We start from the raw sequence: 20947 nt of genomic DNA on the forward strand, positions 1-20947 counted from the left end.
ACGCTGGTGTTCACACTGGTCCCTGGCTCCAGCCCCCCATGGTTTCTCCACCCTGTTCCATTTGGAATGGAAGTTTCCTTGTAAAGTTTCCACATCGTTCAAAGTGCACCATGATGACTCCAGGCTTCAGAGAGCTCTCTCCTACCTCCCATCCTGCCTCGGTCAGGACTAGATTACCTATGTCAAAAACCCAACTTAAACTGGCTTCAGAAATAATTCGAGAGGTCAGGTTTGGCCCAAGGTTTCTCGGCTCAGTAAACTTGACAGACCAGGAGTAGATTGAGCTTCAAGCAGAACTGGATCTAATGGTTCGACTGTGTTCCCAGGAACCTGCTGATGTTGGCATCCTTGCAGGCAGTAGTGAGATGGCCCGCAGCAGCTCCAGATCTACTGCCTAGCAGCCTAGCAACTTCAAAGAAAAGACAGCTTGTCTTTTTTAAGGGTTGGAGCAAAAGAGCCGACTCTTGCTGGCTCTGATTGGCCCAGCACAGGTCACGTGCTCATTTCTCAACCAATCACCATGGATCATGAATGGCACGCACCTCTGTATCTAAGGCACTGTGCTGGGGTGGGAAAGGAGGTTCCCAGGAGAAAAGTCAAAAAAGCTTTGGTGGGAAGAAAAGGGAATCAGTACTGGGCAAAAAATAACAGGCGTGCACTGCCCACAGGTTATTTTCATTTACGTATGTGTTGTCCCTCCAGCCACTCCTCAGCTCACGACCTCCATCACCGTCGAGCCCATCGTGTTTATACAGCATTTCCGCCTTTCCAAAGAGCTTTCACATACATCCTTTTTAATTGTCCAGGTGGTGTGCGGGGCCACGAGGTACCGCCTCTGACCAGCTGCCACCTCAGTTTGCCCAAATTTGTCATCATATATTATTTTCTGCATGTGCCGTGACTTGTGACAATGATTGGAAACATGGCCCTGTGGTTGCCCCCCCCCCCCATCGTCGATCGCGTGAGATCCTTACACTGTCACCCCGAACAGATGCTGTCAGACCAATTCACCAATGAAGAAACACACCTGGAGGGAGAAAATGACTTGGCCCCAGGCCCCTAACTGGTGGCAGTGGCGTGAGGCTTAGCTTATGAGAAATACCAGAGCGCTTAGAGCCATAGGTCTCTGCGACTTCTGACAAAAGGCAAAGTGTTAAGAATGACTGGAAAAATAGCCAGCCCCGTGGCTCTCTGGATTGAGTGGAAAGCAAGAAGTCCCTGCAGTGCTGAAAATAACACTATCTCCCGAGATGAGCAGGGTGTTAATGTTTTCCATTCTTGATTTCACTTAATCCTTTGTATAATTCTCAGAGGTGGGAGTTATACCCATACTGTTGAGGAGGAAGCTGAGGCCCAGAGAAAGCAAGTAACTTCTCCAAAGCCACACAGCAGGTCAGCAGCAGAACTTAGATTCAAACCCAGGTCTTTCTGACAGCCCTGTGCTTTACTCCAGAGTCCTGGAGATGGAAGAGCTCCCCGCCCCCACCCCCAACTCTTTCCTTTCATTTAAATCCAAGTTAGTTAACATGTAGTGTAATAATGACTGCAGGAATAGAATGTAGTGATTCATCACTCACATATCACACCCAGTGCTCGTCCCAACAAGTGTCCTCCTTAATACCCCTCGTCCCTTTAGCCCATCTTCCCACCCAACACCCTGTCAGCAGTCCTGAGTGTGTTCTCTGTATTTAAGAGCCTCTTATGGTTTGTCTCCCTCCCTGTTTTTATATTATTTAATTTTTTAAATATTTATTTATTTTTGAGAGACAGAGATAGAGCATGAGCAGGGGAGGGGCAGAGAGAGGGGGAGACACAGAATCTGAAGCAGGCTCCAGGCTCCGAGCTGTCAGCACAGAGCCTGACATGGGGCTGGAACCCACAGACCGTGAGATCATGACCTGAGCCAAAGTCAGACCCTCCACCAACTGAGCCACCCAGGCGCCCCTGTTTTTATATTATTTTTCCTTCCCTTCCCTTATGTTCATCTGTTTTGTGTCTTAAATTCCACATGAGTGAAATCATATGGTATTTGTCTTTTTCTGACTGATTTCACTTAGCATAATACCCTCTAGTTCCATCCATGTAGTTGCAAATGGCAAGATTTCATTCTCTTCAATTGCCGAGTAATACTCCATTGTATATATATACCACATCTTCTTCATCCATTCATCCGCCGATGGACATTTGGGCTCTTTCCGTACTTTGTATTGTCAATAGCATTGCTATAAACATTGAAGTGCATGTGCCCCTTTGAATCAGCACTCCTGTATCCTTTGGATAAATGCCTAGTAGTGCAATTGCTGGGTCATAGGGTAGTTCCATTTTTAATTTTTTGAGGAACCTCCATACTGTTTTCCAGAGTGGCTGCACCAGTTTGCCTTCCCACCAGCAGTGCAAAAGGCTTCCTCTTTCTCCGCATCCTGGTCAACATCTCTTGTTGCCTGAGTTGTTCATTTTAGCCATTCTGACAAGGGTGAGGTAGTATCTCATTGTGGTTTTGATTTGTATTTTCCCTGATGAGGAGTGACACTGAGCATCTTTTCACGTGTCTGTTCGCTGTCTGGATGTTGGAAGAGATCCCTTGGTGTTAATGCCTGTCTCCTCTGTCCCTCTCTATAGGTCTATATCATCCGGGTCACGTGGTCCAGTGGCTCCACAGAGGCCATTTACCGGCGCTACAGCAAGTTCTTTGACCTCCAGGTAAGGATTTGGAGTCTCCAATGGGCTGCAGGGTCGGGAAAGTTTAATTGGACTAACTTTCCATTTTGACTTCAGGGTCTAGATGCTCACCCCACAGTGGACACAGAGTGTCCATTGTGCTCCCTTGAGCAGCACAGCTACAGAAGTCAGAATGATACAGAAATTAACATGGTCCCTATACAAGAATGACATGCAAATCTGTGGAGCGTACGTTTGAATATCCCAGGAGAAAAAAACCTTCCTGGCTTCAGGCACAGATTGATCCAGGGTTTTCATGGTACCACCTCACCCAGCTCCTTCCTCTCATCCTGCATTCCTACTTTCAGTGGTGTTGGCCTTATCCTCAGATCCCACGTGGTTACAAAACGCTCTGGGATTATACTCAGCAGGAAAGAGTGAAAGGTCACTTCCCAGAAGTCCCGGCAAACACAGTGTCCTGCACGCCATCCTATCTCTTGACCCCACATGTTCTTTTAGAAGCTTGGGTGATATTAACCACCGACATCTTGGCTGTGTGGACCTGATCCATTCCTAAAAATGTTGAATAAAGCATTTTCAGAACCTGTATTTCATTATTTTAAAGGAAGAGGAGATGATAATGTGCTTCTCGCAGGTTTCCCCAGTATCACTAAAACAATCTCAAACGCCTACATAACAAACTGCCAAGAGTCGTTGTGTAATGTCAGCCAACGGAGACTCCTGTTACCTAATTATTAAAATGCAGTGAACTCATTAGTGGTGTTCTGTGTTAACAAAATGAAACAAAATTAAACAGTACCATATGTAAATTATATTTTTCTTCTAGTCTACAGCAGACCTAGAAGTGCACAAAGAGACTATATGGTAAGGTTGCTGAGACTCTAGCTAAAACAGACTTGGCAGGAGCAGCATGGGGGCCAGGAAAGGGCTGAACCGTGGGGGAAAGGAAGGGAAGATGATGCCCAACACCTTTGAATGTGATGAGCTGGAGGCATCGTCCTGTCTGAGAAGGACCAAGATCCACACCTCTTTGCCAGGTGCAGGGGTGATTTAGGCAGATCTATTATAGCAGATCTTCAGTTCAGAGATTGAAGTTGCTAGACTGACTTTTCACACACAGAGGGTCTGTGTAGGGACGACCACCTGTATTTTGCTTTCAGAGGCCTCTTGCCTGCCTGACACCTCCAAGAAGGATGAAGGATAAGGGGGGACAGAGAACGGCGACACTCAGGATTGCTGTCCCGGGGATTATGGGAATCCACAGAGCAAAGTGGCCACTGGGCAGCTTAGGCAGGAAGAGAAGAGTGGGGTAGATTTATGGGAGGAGGCAGGTGTGTCCCATGGAGCCCCAGAGCAGGAAATGAAGCTGGCCCCACAGGGCCCCAGAACCAGCACCTGATTGACCCTCAGAGGACCAGCAGCTCCCCAGCCATCTGTCATTGTGGCCACAGGGTCTCCCATCAAGTCATCCCATTAACTGCTAGCTTCTCTGGACCGGCTTCGTCCCCTAGCCCATTGGCCACATCCCCCAGACAGCACCTCAGTCCCTCACTTTTCCCTGTTGTCAACCCTCTGGAGTTTCTAGGTGCTGAGTCCAGTCTCCAGGAGAGAGAGAATCTGATTGTCCCAAGGGTCCTAAGTGTACCTCCAAGCCTGTCAGCTTGGCCAGAGAGGTTGGGGTGTTTGCTCCGGCATCATCTAGAAGAGGAGGTTGGATGAAGACGGGAGTGAGGAGAAGGGCATATGGAAATGTCCATGGCTGCTGTTTTGCAGCCAGCAGGGCGGCATACCCACGGCTTTAGACCTTGACCTCTGGGGTTAGAGAGACTGGGTTCAAGTCTCAGCCTCGTGTTTCAGGTCTCAGCTTGGTGTCACCTCTGTATGCTTCTGAGACTCAGTCTCCCCATCTGCATGTTAAAGAATGAAAGAACTTTCCTCATGCATTCATGGTGACAGTTAATCGAGCTGCGCCTTGCTCAATAAGCACATTAGCTGCCATTAGCTGTCCCTCAGTTCAGAAGGGACTTGCCCGAGGTGACATCATTTGGGAATGCCTGAGCCAGAGCGTGATCACGAGTGTCCCTGGCCCAAAGCCTGTACTCCCTCCACTCTCCTGTTCTGACTCAACTTTCTTGTTTCTACCAGAACTTAAAAGTGAGGTTTTCTTCCCCACTCAGCATAATTGGCAATAATTGGGGGTTTGGTATAGCATAAATAGCTGCCTCAGACTCCCCTCCCTGTTAGTCCAAAGGCAGTGCTTCAGCCAGCCTTAAAGAGGCCCAGATGGGTGGCTGGAGTGGGAAAGTCATAGAATTCCAGAGGGTCCTGCTGTCCTAGAAACAGCCACCCCCCAAACCCAGAGGAGGAAGCTGGAAGAGGGCAGGGCGGGATCCCACCAGCCAAAGTCAGCTGTTCCCGAGGAGCAAGCAAGGAGGCCGGCCCGTGTGGGGCCGTGACACCCTAAAGTGAGGTGATTTCATGATCCCACCCTCCCCTTCCTCCTGTCTGGCGAGTAGCCTTGGCTTTGTCAAAAGTAACTTGGCACAAAAGAGTATGGAGAGGGCCAAGCTTTCGTGGAGAAACAGCTAGGCCAATGTGGCGTAATGGAAAAAGCAGAGGACTCGGTCAGGAGACTTGGGGCCCAGCCACCTGTGCTATGAGGCCTTGGGCACGCCTCTTAACCCCTTTGTGCCTGATTGTCCTCACCAGTAACAAGGTAATGACAAAAGAAACAGCTGGCATTTCTGGAGCACGGACTGCTAAGCATCTAGATATAATGACTCACTTAATCCTCATATTAAGTTTATTAAATTACATAGATGAAGAATTCTAGGCTCAGAGAGGTTAAGTCATTTGCACAAGGTCACACAGCTAGTGAACGTCCGAACTTAGATTTGAAACTGGGCGGGCGACACCAGATACCGCACTCTTTGCCACTGTGCCGTCTAGTGCCCCTGTCTCTAGTGGCTACTTCACAAAGTTTATATGGAGTTAAAAGTAATGATGTGTGTCCAGAAGAGGCAGATCCGTAGAGACAGAAAGCCGATTAGTGGTTGCCAGGAGCTGGAGGGAGGGGCAAAAGGAGAGAGGCTGTTATTGGGTACGGGGTATCTTTTGGGGGGTGATGGAAATGTTCTGGAATTAGATGATGGCCCTGGTTGCGCGGCCTTGTGAATGTACTAAACACCACTGAATGGTACACTTTAAAGGGGCGAATTTTATGGCACATGAAGTATCTCTCAATTGCTTTTTTAAAAAGAGTGATGATGTGTGCGAGCAGTCTCTGGGCTGTCAAGCCCTGAGCAAATGTCAGCTGTTGGGATTATTGATGGGCGTGGGTTGCTGCTAGGAACTGGCATGAAGATCAGAGGAGGCGACGATGCCAGTTTAATAGAGTGGTTAAGATCCTGGGCCTTGATCCAAATACTGCCACTTACTGGCTGTGAGATCTCATTTTAGTCAGAACTGTTTTAGTTGCAGATGACAGAAACCTAGTCAAAATGGATTATTCAAAAAGAGCATTGATCGGCCAAATGTAACTGAGATGTCTAAGGGTACTAGGCTGCAGGTGTGGCTGGATCCAGGAGCAAAAATGTCCACCTGCCTTTCTCCACTTCTTAGCTTTCTTCATGCCCAAGCAGGGTGGTGTGTGATATAGTGGTGGCCGCAGCTCCAAGCTGTATCCAACAGGTCAGCTCAGTGGCTTCAGGAAAAAGAAGAATGCCCCCAACAATTTAAGCAAAAGTCTCATTGGTTCATCTTGGGTCGATGGCTGGGTCAGTCCGGGCCAGCCTGGGGACTGGAGGAGAATGAGTGTAGACTAATCGAGGAGTAGAAATAGTCCCCGGAAGAAATCAGACAGCTGCTTCCAGAAAGGGAGAAATAGCCTGTAGATGACAAAAACCAGTAAATGTTCCTTCTGGTCGGGGCGAGACATTCAGGCAGAGGAAATCCTCTCCAGAGAGGCTGCCTGGAATAGAAAGAAGGAGCATGACTCAGGTTCCTTTGTGGGAAGAGAGACTCACAGTCACCAGCGAGAAGGTCCTGTTTACGACAATTCACCTTCCAATGTGATTTCCTAACCCTCTCACGCTTAGAGGAGCCGGACCCTGATCGTCATGCCTGCCACTACTAGCTGACATCTGGCCACAAGTCTGGTTGACATGAGGGGGCAGGTAACAGAGCCCTGGGCTTGGAATGGGCAGACCCGGTGTCAGGTCCTAGTCCTCTGTCTTCCCAGCTGTGTGGCCTTGGGCAGGCCACTCAGCCTCTCTGAACCTCCCTTTCTGCCCTAGCCTAGGCCCACGTTGGAGAGTCCATCAGAGTGTGACAGAGGGAGCTGGCGTCTGAGCAAGATGCCCACAGTGTTGAGGGCAGTGCCCAGAGAAAATGCATTTTGGTTGAGTGGCACAGTAACAGTATCAGCAATCACGTACTGAAATGGGCCAGGTGCCCATTTTCTACGCCGCCTCGTTTAGTCCTGATTTGCAGGCCCGAAGTCGGTATTGTGCCCATGTCACAGATGAGGAAACTGAAGCTCAGAGAGGCAGAGTCATGTGCCCAGAAACAGCATGGCTAAGATTCAGGCTGCGGCACACTGAGTCTGAAACCTGGGCTCCTAACCACGGAGCCCCCTGGCCTCCCTGAGGCCCAGAATTGCCTTCACCCATGTCTCTGCAGAGTTAGCTTTGCCTCAGAGTTCTGCCTGTAGCTGGCCTTCAAAGACCCATTTGGCACTCCTTCTAGATGTGGGCGGGGCCTATCCTCAGGGCTACTCCGCGCAGACCACAAGCCCTTCACAAACGGGCCTCAGATGCATGAGGGGGTCTGCTTTACACTGCACCGTGCGACCTTTGCCCTCTGAGTTTTCCCACTGGTTCATTCTATCCCCTGGGCTGGGGTCATGGTCATCCCTGGAGCCAGGGCTTCCCTCACAGAAGGCACGGTTAAACACGTGCTGAGCCAGACCCCAGGTGTGCAGAGAGGGACCTCTGTCCCAGCCAGGGAGCCCAGGCAGAGCTTGCTTCCTGGAGGAACAAACATCTGAGCAGGGCCTTGACAAGGAGTAAAGAGTTGACCTGCCCGCAGGACGGGGGGAGGGCTTTCCGCAAAGAGGAAACTGCATGTGCAAAGGTGTAAAGGCGTGAGGAAGCAGGACTTTTAGGGCGCCCTGCAGAATTACAATGGTGGGGGACACAGAGCCAGCTGGGTCACTCTGCCCAGCAGGGAGCTCACATGTGTCCCACGTGCAAGAACGCTCCATCTCTGAGGACCCAGAGAGGGCTGTTCCTAGGCACAGGGGCTCTCGCGGGATGCTGCGCCCTGGACGCCGCACATCTCAGAGCTGGAGGCAACCTGGAGGCAGCATGTCGATCCGCGCCTTTCTCGCCAGAGAAGGGAACTGAGATCCAGAGATGGGAGAGGCCGTCCCAAGTCACGCAGCAAAGTCATTTGTTTCCCACTGTGATTGAGACAGGACTGGGCTGTCCCCCTGCTGAGAGTCTAGCTGCCCCCCCCGTGCACTTCCGAGCTTTGGGGACTGTCTGCCCAGGAGCCCCCACGCTCCACCCCAGGGGCCAAAGGGAAGGGAGTGTTTTTCTGGTCTCTTCTGGGGGCAAGTACAGGGGTGGCAGAACCGAAGAGCTCTCACTCCCCAGGCGGGCCTTGCCCACCCGGGGGGGGCTTCCCAGTGAGATCCTAGCCCACAGCCGGCTGAGGAGCCCGCCACGCATATTTATCCAAATGCTCGGACACACTCCTTTGCACAGACGTTCTCTTCTGAGATCGCAGCGCACCTCCCACGTGTTGTACGCGCTTCATACACTCCTTCCCTTCCGTCTGAAGAGCTCTTGCCACCTCAGTCGTGTGTCGCTAAGAAGACAATACCGTCGTTGCCCTTTTCCACACAGTTAGCAAGTCTTTCTTTCTAAACTAGAAAGAAGCGAGACTGTATTGGTCAGTTGCCTCTGCATCCCAGCCCGGGTCCTGTTGCTCCACCTGGAACATTATCATATAACTTCCCCTCTCTTAGGCAATGGCTGGCCAAACCAGAGAGCCACTTTCTTTTACTCATTTGTTCGTTCATTCGTTCATCTGTTCCCTCTTTGCACAGTTGCTGGCACACACCAGTGGGGAGGTGGTGGGGCAGGCCAACGGGCAGGCAGACCAGTGAGGAGGTCAGACTGAGGCAGTGGACTGAGGGGCAGTCGGGAGAGAGAGATGGATCGGTGGGACGAGAGGCGGGCCCCACGTGGCATGTCCACCGGGACGCCGGAGCAGGCTAACCTTTAGGCCAGCTCCTCGAGGGGACAGAAGCCTCAAGGACAGCGAGCCGTGTCACACAGGTCCAGGTATGCTGTGTCCTGCTCTGAGGACCACGCGGCCTCTGTCCAGCCAGCGGCTGCACATGACGGTCCCCATGGGCCGCCCTGGCTCTTCCGGGTTGTGAAGCTTGGTGATACTGAGGGAGGAAAGCCCTCCAAGTCCAGTCTGCCACTAACACAAACCACGTGTGGCCCTCCATGCCAGCTTCCATGCTGTTTTCCTTGGACAGCACGTCTCCTTTCTCTCTACCACAAGCTGATGTCTTGAAAACTGCTGATGGAGGGTTCTCTCATCCCCCTCGGAGGCCTGCAGTGTAGCCACTTGACGTGGCTCCCTCTCCCTCCCTACCCCTCAGACTGACTCACTTTCCTCCTTGGTTTCCAGTCCTTCTCACCACTGCCTTTTATTATCTGGGGGGAGGGGCATGGATTTTCTAGTTTCCAAGGAGAGCGGTCCACAGTGGGACTTAGCCTGGCATGTCTCTGGTCCTGCTGCTGCAGACAGCCTGGGTCTGGGGGGTCCCCACAGAGTGTCTGGAACGTGGCCTGTGGGTGCCAAGGATGACGGTTCTCTGGATAGGAGCGGCTTGTGGCCTGTGAAACTGGCCACACTGGACACACTAAGACCAGAAGCAAAACAGCTCCCAAGCCTCCGATCTTCTGTCCTTTCAAATAGCAGTCTTAGACTATAGTTGCCATTGACAGGGTGATAAAGAAAGCGAAATAAACCTGGGTACGGCTAAACGAGGAGGATGGATGTTCTAGTCCAGCCCTGCACTGTTCACTATGATGGCAGTAGTCATGTGAGGCTATTTAAATTAATAAGAATTAAATTAAATTAAAAGTTCAATTCTTTAGTCTCCAGAGCCTTGTTGCAAGTGCTCAATCTTGGAGCTCAACCTAGGGCTTAGTGGTGACCGTAAAAGGTCTATGCCGATAGAGAACATTTCCATGGTTGCAGAAAGTTCTCTTGCACAACCCAGCTCTGGCTTGTGGGGGGGCCTTGGATAGTCTGAGGAGTTTTGCTAAGTTTAAAACACAGCCTTGCGATGGAATGTTCTTCAGCTTTAAAAAGGAGGGAAATTCTGGGGCGCCTGGATGGCTCAGTCGGTTAAGCGTCCAACTATGGCTCAGGTCATGATCTCACAGTTCGTGAGTTTAAGCCTCACGTTGGGCTCTCTGCTGTCAGCCCAGAGCCTGCTTCAGATCCTCTGTCCCCCTCTATCTCTGCCCCTCCCCTGCTCGTGCACTCGCACACGCATGTGCTCTGTCTCTCAAAAATAAACATTAAAAAAAAAAAAAAGGAAGGGACACCTGGGTGGCTGGGTCAGTTAAGCATCCGACTGGTTTAGGTCCTGATCTCACGGCTCATGAGTTCGAGCCCTGCATTGGGCTCTGGGCTGACAGCTTGGAGCCTGGAGCCTGCTTCAGATTCTGTTTCCCTCTCTCTCTGTCCCTCTGCCTCTCTCTCTCTCTCTCTCTCTCTCTCTCTTTCTCTAAGATATAAATAAACATTTAAAAAAAAAAGGGAAGAAATTCTGACACCTGCTACAACACGGATGAACCTTGAGGACATTATGTTGAGTAAAATAAGCCAGACACAAAATACTGTGTGGTTTCATTATATGCAGTACCTAGAATAGGTAGATTCATACGGATAGAAAGTGGAATGGTGGTTGCCAGGGGCTAAGGGAGGAGAATAGGGAGCTGGTGTTAAATGGGGGATAGAGTTTTAGTTTGAGAGGATGGAGAAATTCTGGAAATGGATCATGGTAATGGTTGCACAGCAGTATGAATGTGCTTAATGCCGCTTAATTTTATGTTTAAAATGGTCGAAATGGTTTATGTTAAGTGTATATAACACAGTTTTTAAAAACACACAGCCTCAGGGTTCTGGGGGTGGCTCAGTCAGTTGGGCGTCGAACTCTTGATTTCGACTCAGGTCGTGATCTCACGACTCATGAGTTTGAGCCCCACATTGGACTCCACGCTGGTGGCACGGAGACTGCTTGGGGTTCTCTCTCTCCCTCTCCCTGCCTCTTCCCTGTTCATGCTGTCTCTCTCTAAATAAGTAAATAAAACTTTAAAAAAATTAAAGAAAAAGAAAGTCACAGCCTCACAAACTACTAATTATTCCCAAAGAACTTTCAGAATAATGTATTCCTTATGAACAGAGTGCAAGGAGGGAGGATCTGTTTGCGAGCACCTGTATGTCCTTAAAGGGCTCACATTCAGCATTCATGTACACAAGGACCCTGACAGGCAGGCTGTGGTCCTTGTTCCCCAGATGATGAATCAGGCTCCCTGGGTGAGGAGTCTGGCCGCTGACACACAGCTGGCATGAGGAAACATCAGGATTTAACCCCAGGGCTGTCTGGTCCCCAGGGGTAATAATAATCTGTGGTTACTCTTTGCAGCATTAAACCCAGGTCTGCTGCCTCAAATTAATAAAGAACACTTGGGGAGACACTTCAGCTCTTTGGGCCATGCTTGTCTGGGTAAAAAAAAAAAAAAAAAAGCAAGTCAGGACAGAGAATGAGAGAATAGCTTCCTAAGCAGACTGTTGACCATAAGAAACACTGGGGGGAGGCCTCTTCAGCTGGCATGCACATTCGGACGGGCTCAGAAGGAAGCCTGAAGAATGGAGAACGGGCATGAGAGGGTGGATGGATTACTGGTGCAGACCCTTTTTTTCCCCCCTAAGTTCCCTGTAGTGGTGTTTCAGCAGTGTCTTAACAAATATAATTGAGAAGGACAAAAAAAGATGGTGTCGGGCAACAGCTATAATCGCTAGAAGACTGCAGCTGGGACTGATGGGTCACCCCGCTTTTCAAAAGAAAACACGTTCACCTGTGCCCAGAATGTTACACTTAACTACATCTCGGGCTGAGTTTTCACGTTGGCATGACATTCCAAAGCCACCTCTGAGGGTGATCTTAGGGAAAGAGAATGGGATTTACATTAAGATACTTGAACTGGCCGGACCGCCACTTAGCTGGGCGACCTAAGGCAGCCGTCGCTCTCTGCTCCCCAGTTTCCCCCCTCTGTGACATGGGGAGCATACGTTTATGTCACAGAGTTATTGTAAAGGGCAGATAAAATCATGCATAGGAGAAGTCTTGTTAACTGTAAACTGCCAAGCAAATGTTAGTAGCGGTTACTGATTGTTACTTAATATTAGTGACGTGAATAGTATTAAGTAGGGTACTTGGCAAACATGTAAAGCTGTCCTCCACAGTGTTCACTCAGTGAACATTGGTTGCTTTCGTCGGTTTTTATTGAGAGCCTACTTTGTGCTGGCTTCGAAAAACTCCTGGGTTTGAAGCAAGAAGCCTGCCTTTTCCAGAAGGCCCGCCGTGGCCTCGCCAGTTGCTGAACTACGTGAACCAAGCATTTCCCCATCACCACACAGCACAGAGTAGGGCCGGGCCGGGGGGGGGTGGGAACCACATATAAAACCATGGCCTCCGGGCAGCCCTTCAGGGTGCTGGCCAAGCTGAGGGGGACCCACCTCCCTGGGGCATCCCATAAGACAGCGCGGAGGAGGCGTGAAACCCCAGCCCGTTTCTCGAGCCTGAGGAGCAGTCCGTGTTAGTTGTTATCTTCACTGCTTCGTAGAGGCGGGGTGTGCGACGGTGGAGAAGCCATGGACTTCCATCTCTGGCCCGTCCACTTGCTGGCTGCAGGCCTCTGGCAGGTTTCTCCACTCTCTGGGCTTCAGTTTCCTGGCTAATCTTGTCCACCTTGAAGGAGCATTCTGAAGATTTAGTGAGAGCCTGTGTCTAAAGAATCGAGTCTATGCCTGGCACGGACAACCTGCTTCTCTTGCTCTTCCGGCCTCTTCTCCCTCCCCCTGCACAAGAGCCCTGCTTATTTCTCCAGGGCTAGTCAGAGCCTCTCTCCTTCTATTGGAGGGACATCTTGAAAGCCAGGGTGACTCTCTCCTGGAGGGGAAATGATGAGCAGGCTTCTCACATTCCAGCCATCGCTCTGGGACACCCCAGACTCCCTTTCCCTCTGCTTGAATCCTGGGCCCAGATACCAGTAGGATGTCATGGCCTCTCTATACAACAAGGGTCAGCTCTCCCTTGGGCTGCTTGCCCATCAGAGGTCGTTGGGGGCTCCAGACCCTCAGTGGCAGAGAAGCCAGGGTCTGGAGTGTGGCCGGTCACATGGCAGAAGGAAGTGGGGGGTAGTGAATCACGCACCGCTCGTAACTCGTCCACCCCAAAGTGACGCGTGTCTTTTCTCCCTCACGTTTAACTGGCCATGTCCCAGCTCAAGTGCGGGGTGGGAAGTACAAATCTATCACGTGCGCATCTTCCGTGAGAAGAACCAGAAATCTGACGACAGCCTTAGTCACTACCACGGCCCGGCCTTAATCCATAAAGTAAGGCTGCAAGTTGGTATCATTTTGGCCAATTAAAAGTTGAGGCCCAAGGTATGTCACTTCCCCAAGACCACAGCTGCAGGTCCTTGTGATTTTGTGTATCAAATCCGAAGCGTCGTCCCACTGGTAAAGGTTTTCAGTTCGGGTACTCTGCCCTTGTTCTTTCTCACCCCCACAGCAGCCTACGCCTCTCCCTGCAGGCACCGCCTACACCACCCTGTAACGATCCGTTTCCTTTGCAGTCTCTCTCTAGACTGTGCATCTTTCCATCTCTGTACCCCATGCGCCTAGCACAGATTCAGGCACAGATGTATCTGTTGAGCCAAGCTGGGGAGTCTTAGTGGGGCATGGGAGTGTAATGATTCACAGGCATAGACCTAACCAGACTGAGTCGTACTGGTTTGTTAGTTAACAAAACCTGCAGTTCTTAGGAAGCAGATTGGCCTGGTGGCTCTGGGGGTGTTGTTCACATTTCAGGTCCTGTGGCTAGAGAACCCCAAGAAAACTGAGAATGGTCTCTCCCAGCTCTGAGCCTTCACTAATATGGCGGTTGTGGACATAAAGAACTGTTTTCATGGAGAACCTAAGTCCAGTTGACATTGTCTTTCCCATGTGCACATGTCTGGGTTTCTGAAAAGCTGAACAAAGTGAGCCTTTATGTATCAAATCACATATTTCACATAATTCCCTTAAAATGTCAGAGATGCATGTATCATATTAAAGGCTTCCATTTTTGCTCTTTTCTCCGTTTAGATGCAGATGTTGGACAAATTTCCCATGGAAGGAGGACAGAAGGATCCCAAACAGCGGATCATTCCCTTTCTGCCAGGTAGGTGAGACACATGCTGTCAGAAGGGGCTTCTGGGGGTTCCAGGACCGCCCCCAGATCTCTCAGCTCAGTTTCCTTGGGGCATAATACTAATGACCAGAGTCCCAGTCATTTGTGGAAATTAGTGCCTAAGAATATGGGCTTTGGGGTTAGATGCCACACCATCTACTTAGGCAAGATACTTCACCTCCAGGATCCTCAGTTTTTTCTGTCTCTAAAATGGGAATAATTAGAGCTCATAAAGTTTTTGTAGTGAGTGGCATCTTTATTATGGCTGCAATATTAATTTGCTATCGCTGTATAATGAATTAATGCCAGTTTAACAGCTTAAAAGCCACACTCATTTATTATCTCACAGCTCAGTTGGTCAGAAGGCCAGGCAGTTCTGCTGGGTTTTCTGTTTAGGGTCTCATAAGGCTGAAGTCATCATCTTGGCCAAGCTGGCTCTTAGCTGGAGGATAGGGGAAGAATCCATTTCCAGCCTCATTCAGGTTGTTAGCAGAATTTACTTCCTTGTACCTATAGAGCTAAAGTACTGTTTCCAGTGTGCCTGGGTGGCTCAGTCAGTTGGGCGTCCAACTTCAGCTCAGGTCATGATCTTGCCATCCGTGAGTTCGAGCCCCACATCAGGCTCTGTGCTGACAGCTCAGAGCCTGGAGCCCGCTTCAGATTCGGTGTCTGCCTCGCTCTCTGCCCCTCCCCCACTCACGCTCTGTCTCTCTCTCTGTGTCTCAAAAATGAATAAACATTAAAAAAAAAATTTTTTTTTTTTAATTTTTTTTTCAACATTTATTTATTTTTGAGACAGAGAGAGACAGAGCATGAACGGGGGAGGGGCAGAGAGAGAGGGAGACACAGATACGGAAACAGGCTCCAGGCTCTGAGCCATCAGCCCAGAGCCTGACGCGGGGCTCGAACTCCCGGACCGCGAGATCGTGACCTGGCTGAAGTCGGACGCTTAACCGACTGCGCCACCCAGGCGCCCCTAAAAAAAAAAATTTTTTTAAGAGTACATACAGTTACAGTATACCTCCCTAGCTAATCCAGCATAATTTCCCTCACTTAAAGTGAATTATGGCATATATTGTAACATGAGCCCAGGAATGAGATCTCATCATATTCACAGGCTCTGGGGACTAGGATGGGACATCTTTGGGGTCCGTTTGAGAAATTCTGCCTGCCTATCTACCATAGCTACCAAGCACCTTCTGAGTGCCCAGCACCACTCTGGGCACTGTGGAGGAGTTAATACAATCATGGCTGGTCCCTGCTCTCAAGACATTAAGTGTTCCTTTCCCCCGCAAAAATTCCCTTACCGAAGGAACAGCATGAAGGCTTCAGCTCAAAAAATGGGGCTGCCCGAACCAGAGTTAGTGCTTCAAGTAGTAACATTGGATGTCTACTGCAGGCCAGTCACTGGGCTAAGTGCTTTACATTCATTACATTTAGTCTTCAGAACAACCCTGTGCCCATGTCACAGATGAGGAAATTGAGGCTCAGAGGAATTATAATCATTTGCACAAGTAGCAGAGCTGGGGTTAAACACTGGTATGGCTGGCCCCAAAATTCATGCCTGAAGTCAGAGGGCCCAAGTTCAAATCCCAGTGCCCTGCGGATCCACTCGGTTACCTTCAGTAAATTATTTAAGCACGCACATTATTTCCATTTGCAAATTGGAGATGATAATGATGCTTAAATGATAAAGTTGTTATGAGGATTAGCTAAGGGACTAGCACAGAACTAGCAGCAACCAAGCACTTACTATTATTATGTACAGACAATCAGCAAATTGACAATTGCCCCAAATCACAAATATTTAGCGCTGGGAGGGCCCTTTCCATCTTTTTCATTTTGCAGACAGGAAGCAGACCCAGAGAGGAGGGGGACTCCCTAGGTCACACAGGAGCTCACTCACCCCTCCCCCGCCCCAGAGTTCTGCAGTCGGCAACACATCGAGTGGGTTCTTCCAGATGTTAGCATCATCGAGTGGGTTTAGAGACAGGGTAGATGTATTTGCCAGGCCCCCATCCACTGGGAGAATCATTTGCCTAAAAAAGCTAATGTTTTTAGTTCTTCCACGGAGAAAGTGTGCAATCACCCTGGAATTTTTGTTTCCTATTGGAGAAAACCCAGTGTACCGACTGCAGCTGCCAAATAGCAGTGCCCCACAGCGTGTGCTTTAAAGTCCAACAGACCCAGTTGTGTGACTTCCAGCAGATGACATCCCCCTGCCCCTGAGCCTGTTTCTACATCTATAAAATGGGACCATGACTCCCCTTTTACAAGCTTCTTGCCCTTGGATATAGTGGGTTCTCTGTCAAAGTTAGAACCAGGATCCTGGGATATTCCTTTGGAATGTCTTGGTTTTCATATTTGAGAATCATACATAAATGATCAGTCTGAATATTCAAGTTGAACTGGACTCTAAATGTAGGCCTTTCTTCAAGGAAAGGAAGGAAAGCAGTAAGTTGTAACTCTTCACTGGATGAAAGGCAAAACCAGCTCTGAAAAAACTTCCCAGGACAGGGAAGAACTTGAACCGACCCTCTCCCAAGCCCCTGAAAGCTTTTGTGGTTACGTAATCTTCCACCCACGAATTTATGAAAATGCTCTTCTCAGAGACTCAGCCCCATTTGCCCTGCTCAGGGTACCGACTTGCAGCTTGGAGTGGTCTGGTCGGGCCCCAGGACCCCTAGAGCATTCCTTCCCAGCCCACCCCTTGGCTTTTCCTTGAAGCTGAGGCCAACGGCAGGGATACGCGGGAGACACATCCCCTCTCCTCGGGGTCAGTTTTCTGCCAGGACTGCCGCGTCAGCAGAACAAAAGCAAGTCTCATGTTAGCACAAAGGCAGGGGGAGGGGAAAGGAGCCCTGTACAATTTTCCATCCCAGCAAGAGCTGGGGAAGCCAACTTGGCAGAGGATGCAGCTTGAAAAATAAGACTTACAGTTTGGCCTTCCACCGCTGTGGAAAACAAAAGCCTGCCCATTCCCACCAAAGGCTGTGCTCTCCGCTGAGCACCCTTTCCACTCCAGGAAAGCTGGCCTGCCGGGGAAGGCTCGGGCTCACCCTCCTTCCCTACAGCTCACACCGAAAGGCATCAGGTGCAGACGAGGGGCCGTTGCCCAACTGGCATTTCACTCAGAGCCACCGGTCAAGGAGGTACTGGCCACGTGCTTCTGCCCCGCAGCCCAGGGCCTGAGCCAGGTTCCAGTTCTGCTGCGGATAGACGATGAGTTAGCCCATTGGAGACAGGTCTTCACAAACTAAGCTGCAGGTTGAGGAAAGAATGTGTGCTCTTAATTGCAGAATATAAGGCCGTATCGTCTAACCCATGTTTTTTTAAGTGATTTACTCTTTTTGTGAGCACCTAGGAAGGGCCAGGCCCTGTGCTGCGTGTGTCATGGAGGGTACTACTAAGAAATAGGGGCTGCTCTCCCATTTTACAGATAAGGAGACTGAGGATCTGAGAGAGAAATGAATTTCCCAAGGCAGCATAGTCAGTATGAGACCACCTTGGAATTGGCCCAGGGCCCCTCTGACTGCAGAGTCTGTGGCCTCCCTGGCAGGTGCCACTGCTGCCACAGGGCTTCCTGTCCCCAGACATCTACCCAGAGACTCCTATCCCACGGAGGCCACGCAGGGAGAGGAATGGTGCTTTTGTTGTTGTGTCACCCATCCAGGAGACATTGAAGGTGCCTGAGTTCTCCATCCTCTCTCCGCCCCTGCAGGCTGGGCCTCAGGTGAATTCTCTTTGGTGGTGGTGCCTCCAGGACCAGCCTGTGCTGTTCCCATGGGCTGGTGCTAGCAGCATGCCCGTTGTGAATTGTTTGAGTCAGGTCACGATCTCCCCAGTAAGAGGCCTGAACAACCCCACTCTCCACCCTTCCTCTGATTTACGGAAAGGGACGTTATATCAAAATGGGACCAAATGTTTTTGCTGTAGGAGATTTCTCTTCACAGGCATGCATTCCTTGTTTTTCCTCAAGGCTCAGGATTCTCCTAGGGGTTCTAGACTGCAAATGGTCCCACCCATGAGGGTGGTAATGTGATTATCACAGTGACTGGGGGTGGAAAGGGGTTGGGAAGGCTGTGCACTTTCTCTGGATTTGGGCCACGGATGCTAAACATCCTGCAGGGTGGGGAACCCTCCCACACAAGGAAAGACTGCCCCACCCGAAATGTCAGCAGGGTCCCTCCCTGTTGGGAAACACTGACTCAGTGCCAAGAGGGCAGCCCCCTGCGCTGGCCCGCAGAGGGCTCACGTGGAGACTGTTATCTATCAACTGAATAAGAGCAGGGATGCCAGGTTGTAAACCCTCCCCGCGTGGCTGTGTAATTTACTTTTTTATCGTAAAGGACAAAATTTTCTGATTCCGGAAGCAATGCATGTTTATGGTAGGCAATTTGGGGAAAGTCAAGGAAGAAAACAAAAAGGCTCTGTCTTCTACCCCTTGGAGACAAGCACTTTAAATCCTGTGATGCATTTTCTTCTCGATTTTTTCTTTCCTAATAGACATGGTATGTCCGAAGTTTGACTCATGAGCAGAATTAAAACAATCACCATAATAAACAAAGGAGATTCCTTGTTATTAAGGAATATGAGGAAGATGTATTTTATCTCACTGTGGGTTGTTATTTTCTTTCTAATTGGTAGAAATTAAGCAAAACAAAACAAAACAAAACAAAAAAAACCACCTCACTATGAGGCTGACCATATCTACCTAATATACTAATTGTGCCCTTTTGCCCAAGAGCAAGTGGTCAGATAATTTTAAATGTTAGATTAGCCACACGGTCTCTTTGGGTGCAAATCTCCCTTACCAGCTTGCATGGAACATCTCAAAGGCAGTACACTGTCTCCCATCATCATTTCCAGTTCTGTCCTATTACGAAAATTCCTTTGGATCTTTCCTCCTATTCGGTTCCTGCTCACCCAAGCTCATTCTGTGTGGTCTCACCAGAGCAATGTTGGCATGCTGATTGATCTCTCCTCACCCTGCCAGGCTCGTGGCCCAAATTCCTTTCCTTGACCTGCCTCCTCAGACCAGAAGTAAGTGAAGCTCTCCATAGCTGTCCGTACTCTGCTGTCTGAAACGCTGTGGTCCCCCTGTGTCTTCCTCTTTGACTTCCCCCTGGAGACCTCTTGACACTCTGATAAGCTTGGCAGAGGAGCTTGTCTCCATCCCCCACCTTTTTGGCCCCCCCTTGGTGTCTTATTTCTGATTTTGCTCACCCCCTCCCTGTGTGACAGGTCCAAAAGGGTAAGGCCGAGCTGTCTTAATGGTCAGTGCATGTACCTGACCACCATCTGCCATGACTCTCCCCTGTGAGACTCACGGGAACTCACCAATTTGCTTAATTTTTTTTAACATTTATGTCTTTTGGGAGAGAGAGAGCATGCGCATGTACACATGAGCGGGGAGGGGCAGAGCGAGAGAATCCCAAGCAGGCTCTGTGCTGTCAGGGCAGAGCCTGAATTGGGCTCCCTCCCACAAACCATGAGATCATGACCTAAGCCGAAATCAAGATTCAGACCCTTAACCGACTGAGCCACCCAGGAGCCCCTCACCAATTTGCTTTAAACAAACCTCACCCATAACATTTTAGCATCTTGGATATTTCCAGACATCCTCAGCGGCATCATTTATATACTTGTCTTTGCCTGTGACCTGCCCACATGTCACACTAGAAGCTCTGGATATCACCGAGCAAGTCATCAATTGATTCTCAGTTCGTTTTCAGTGAAATAGGAAGGCTTGGCACTCTTCTGTTAGAGAGAACTGATTGTAAGGAATTTGTCATCTTGAAGGATTTGTCAATTGAAGGATTTGTCATCTTGGCAAGTGAAATCCCCCCTTATACATTCATCAAACATGAGTGCCATGTGGTGAGGGCATACAATTGACTAAGGCCCAGTCCATCCCTTCTTGTGCAGAGCTCCATGACTAGTAGGAAAGAAGAAGATGGAAATCAACAATGTGATGTGTGCAGTCAGAAAGAGACATGAACTCTTAGTCCATTTAAAGTGGGTAAAAAGTTTCCCACTGGGAGAGTGGGTGATGTTAGATGGGGAAGGTTTTCCAGACAGAGAAAAAGATAGAAAATAATGAAGACTGTGGAGTATTTGGGGAATGTAAGGCTAGACTAGGTGTACGAGGAAAGAGGAAGAAAGGAGACTGAGCTGTTAGGTTGGACATATCAGAGTGTCCTCTCTACTGCTTGCCCCATCTGAGAACCCTGGAGTTGGATCATCAGATCTGACCTACCTTCTTCATCTGGCAGGAGCCCCTTCCTTCCACACGATTGGTCCAGCCTCCCTTATCTCACCAAAACTTGCCTAGTCGACCCCAGTCACTCAAGCCCTTGCACTTGATCTGTGAACAAGGCTTTGGAGGACCATGCGTGGGGTCATCCAGGCCCTGTGGACATCCAACAGGGGATATTAATGGAAGCCAGGAATTTGGGTCCCACTCACACCTAACAGAGGCAGCCACATCCACACCCTCCAGGATTGCTGACAGCTTGTCATTGCTCGCATACAGTGTCATGTGTGCTTTCATTTTCTGCAGGCAAAATTCTCTTCCGAAGAAGCCACATCCGGGATGTTGCTGTCAAACGCCTGATCCCAATTGATGAATACTGTAAGGTCGGTCTAAGAAATGCCAACACTTGCCCTGTGTCTCATGTCTTTCATTGGGTTGTGTGGTGTTTTTTTTTTTCCTTC

General features: G+C 49.6%; 1 protein-coding gene across 1 annotated transcript in view; it reads left to right on the forward strand.

The window, feature by feature from the left end:
* SH3PXD2B (SH3 and PX domains 2B) overlaps nt 1-20947 on the forward strand; it is a 105404-nt gene that overhangs the window by 32100 nt on the left and 52357 nt on the right. Inside the window, exons 2-4 of the mRNA XM_043595955.1 lie at nt 2620-2700; nt 14146-14221; nt 20793-20869. Coding sequence (XP_043451890.1) covers nt 2620-2700; nt 14146-14221; nt 20793-20869 — 234 coding nt within the window. The remainder of the gene's footprint in view (nt 1-2619; nt 2701-14145; nt 14222-20792; nt 20870-20947) is intronic.

This window comes from Prionailurus bengalensis, chromosome A1 (assembly GCF_016509475.1).
Source record: "Prionailurus bengalensis isolate Pbe53 chromosome A1, Fcat_Pben_1.1_paternal_pri, whole genome shotgun sequence".
NCBI lineage: Eukaryota > Metazoa > Chordata > Mammalia > Carnivora > Felidae > Prionailurus > Prionailurus bengalensis.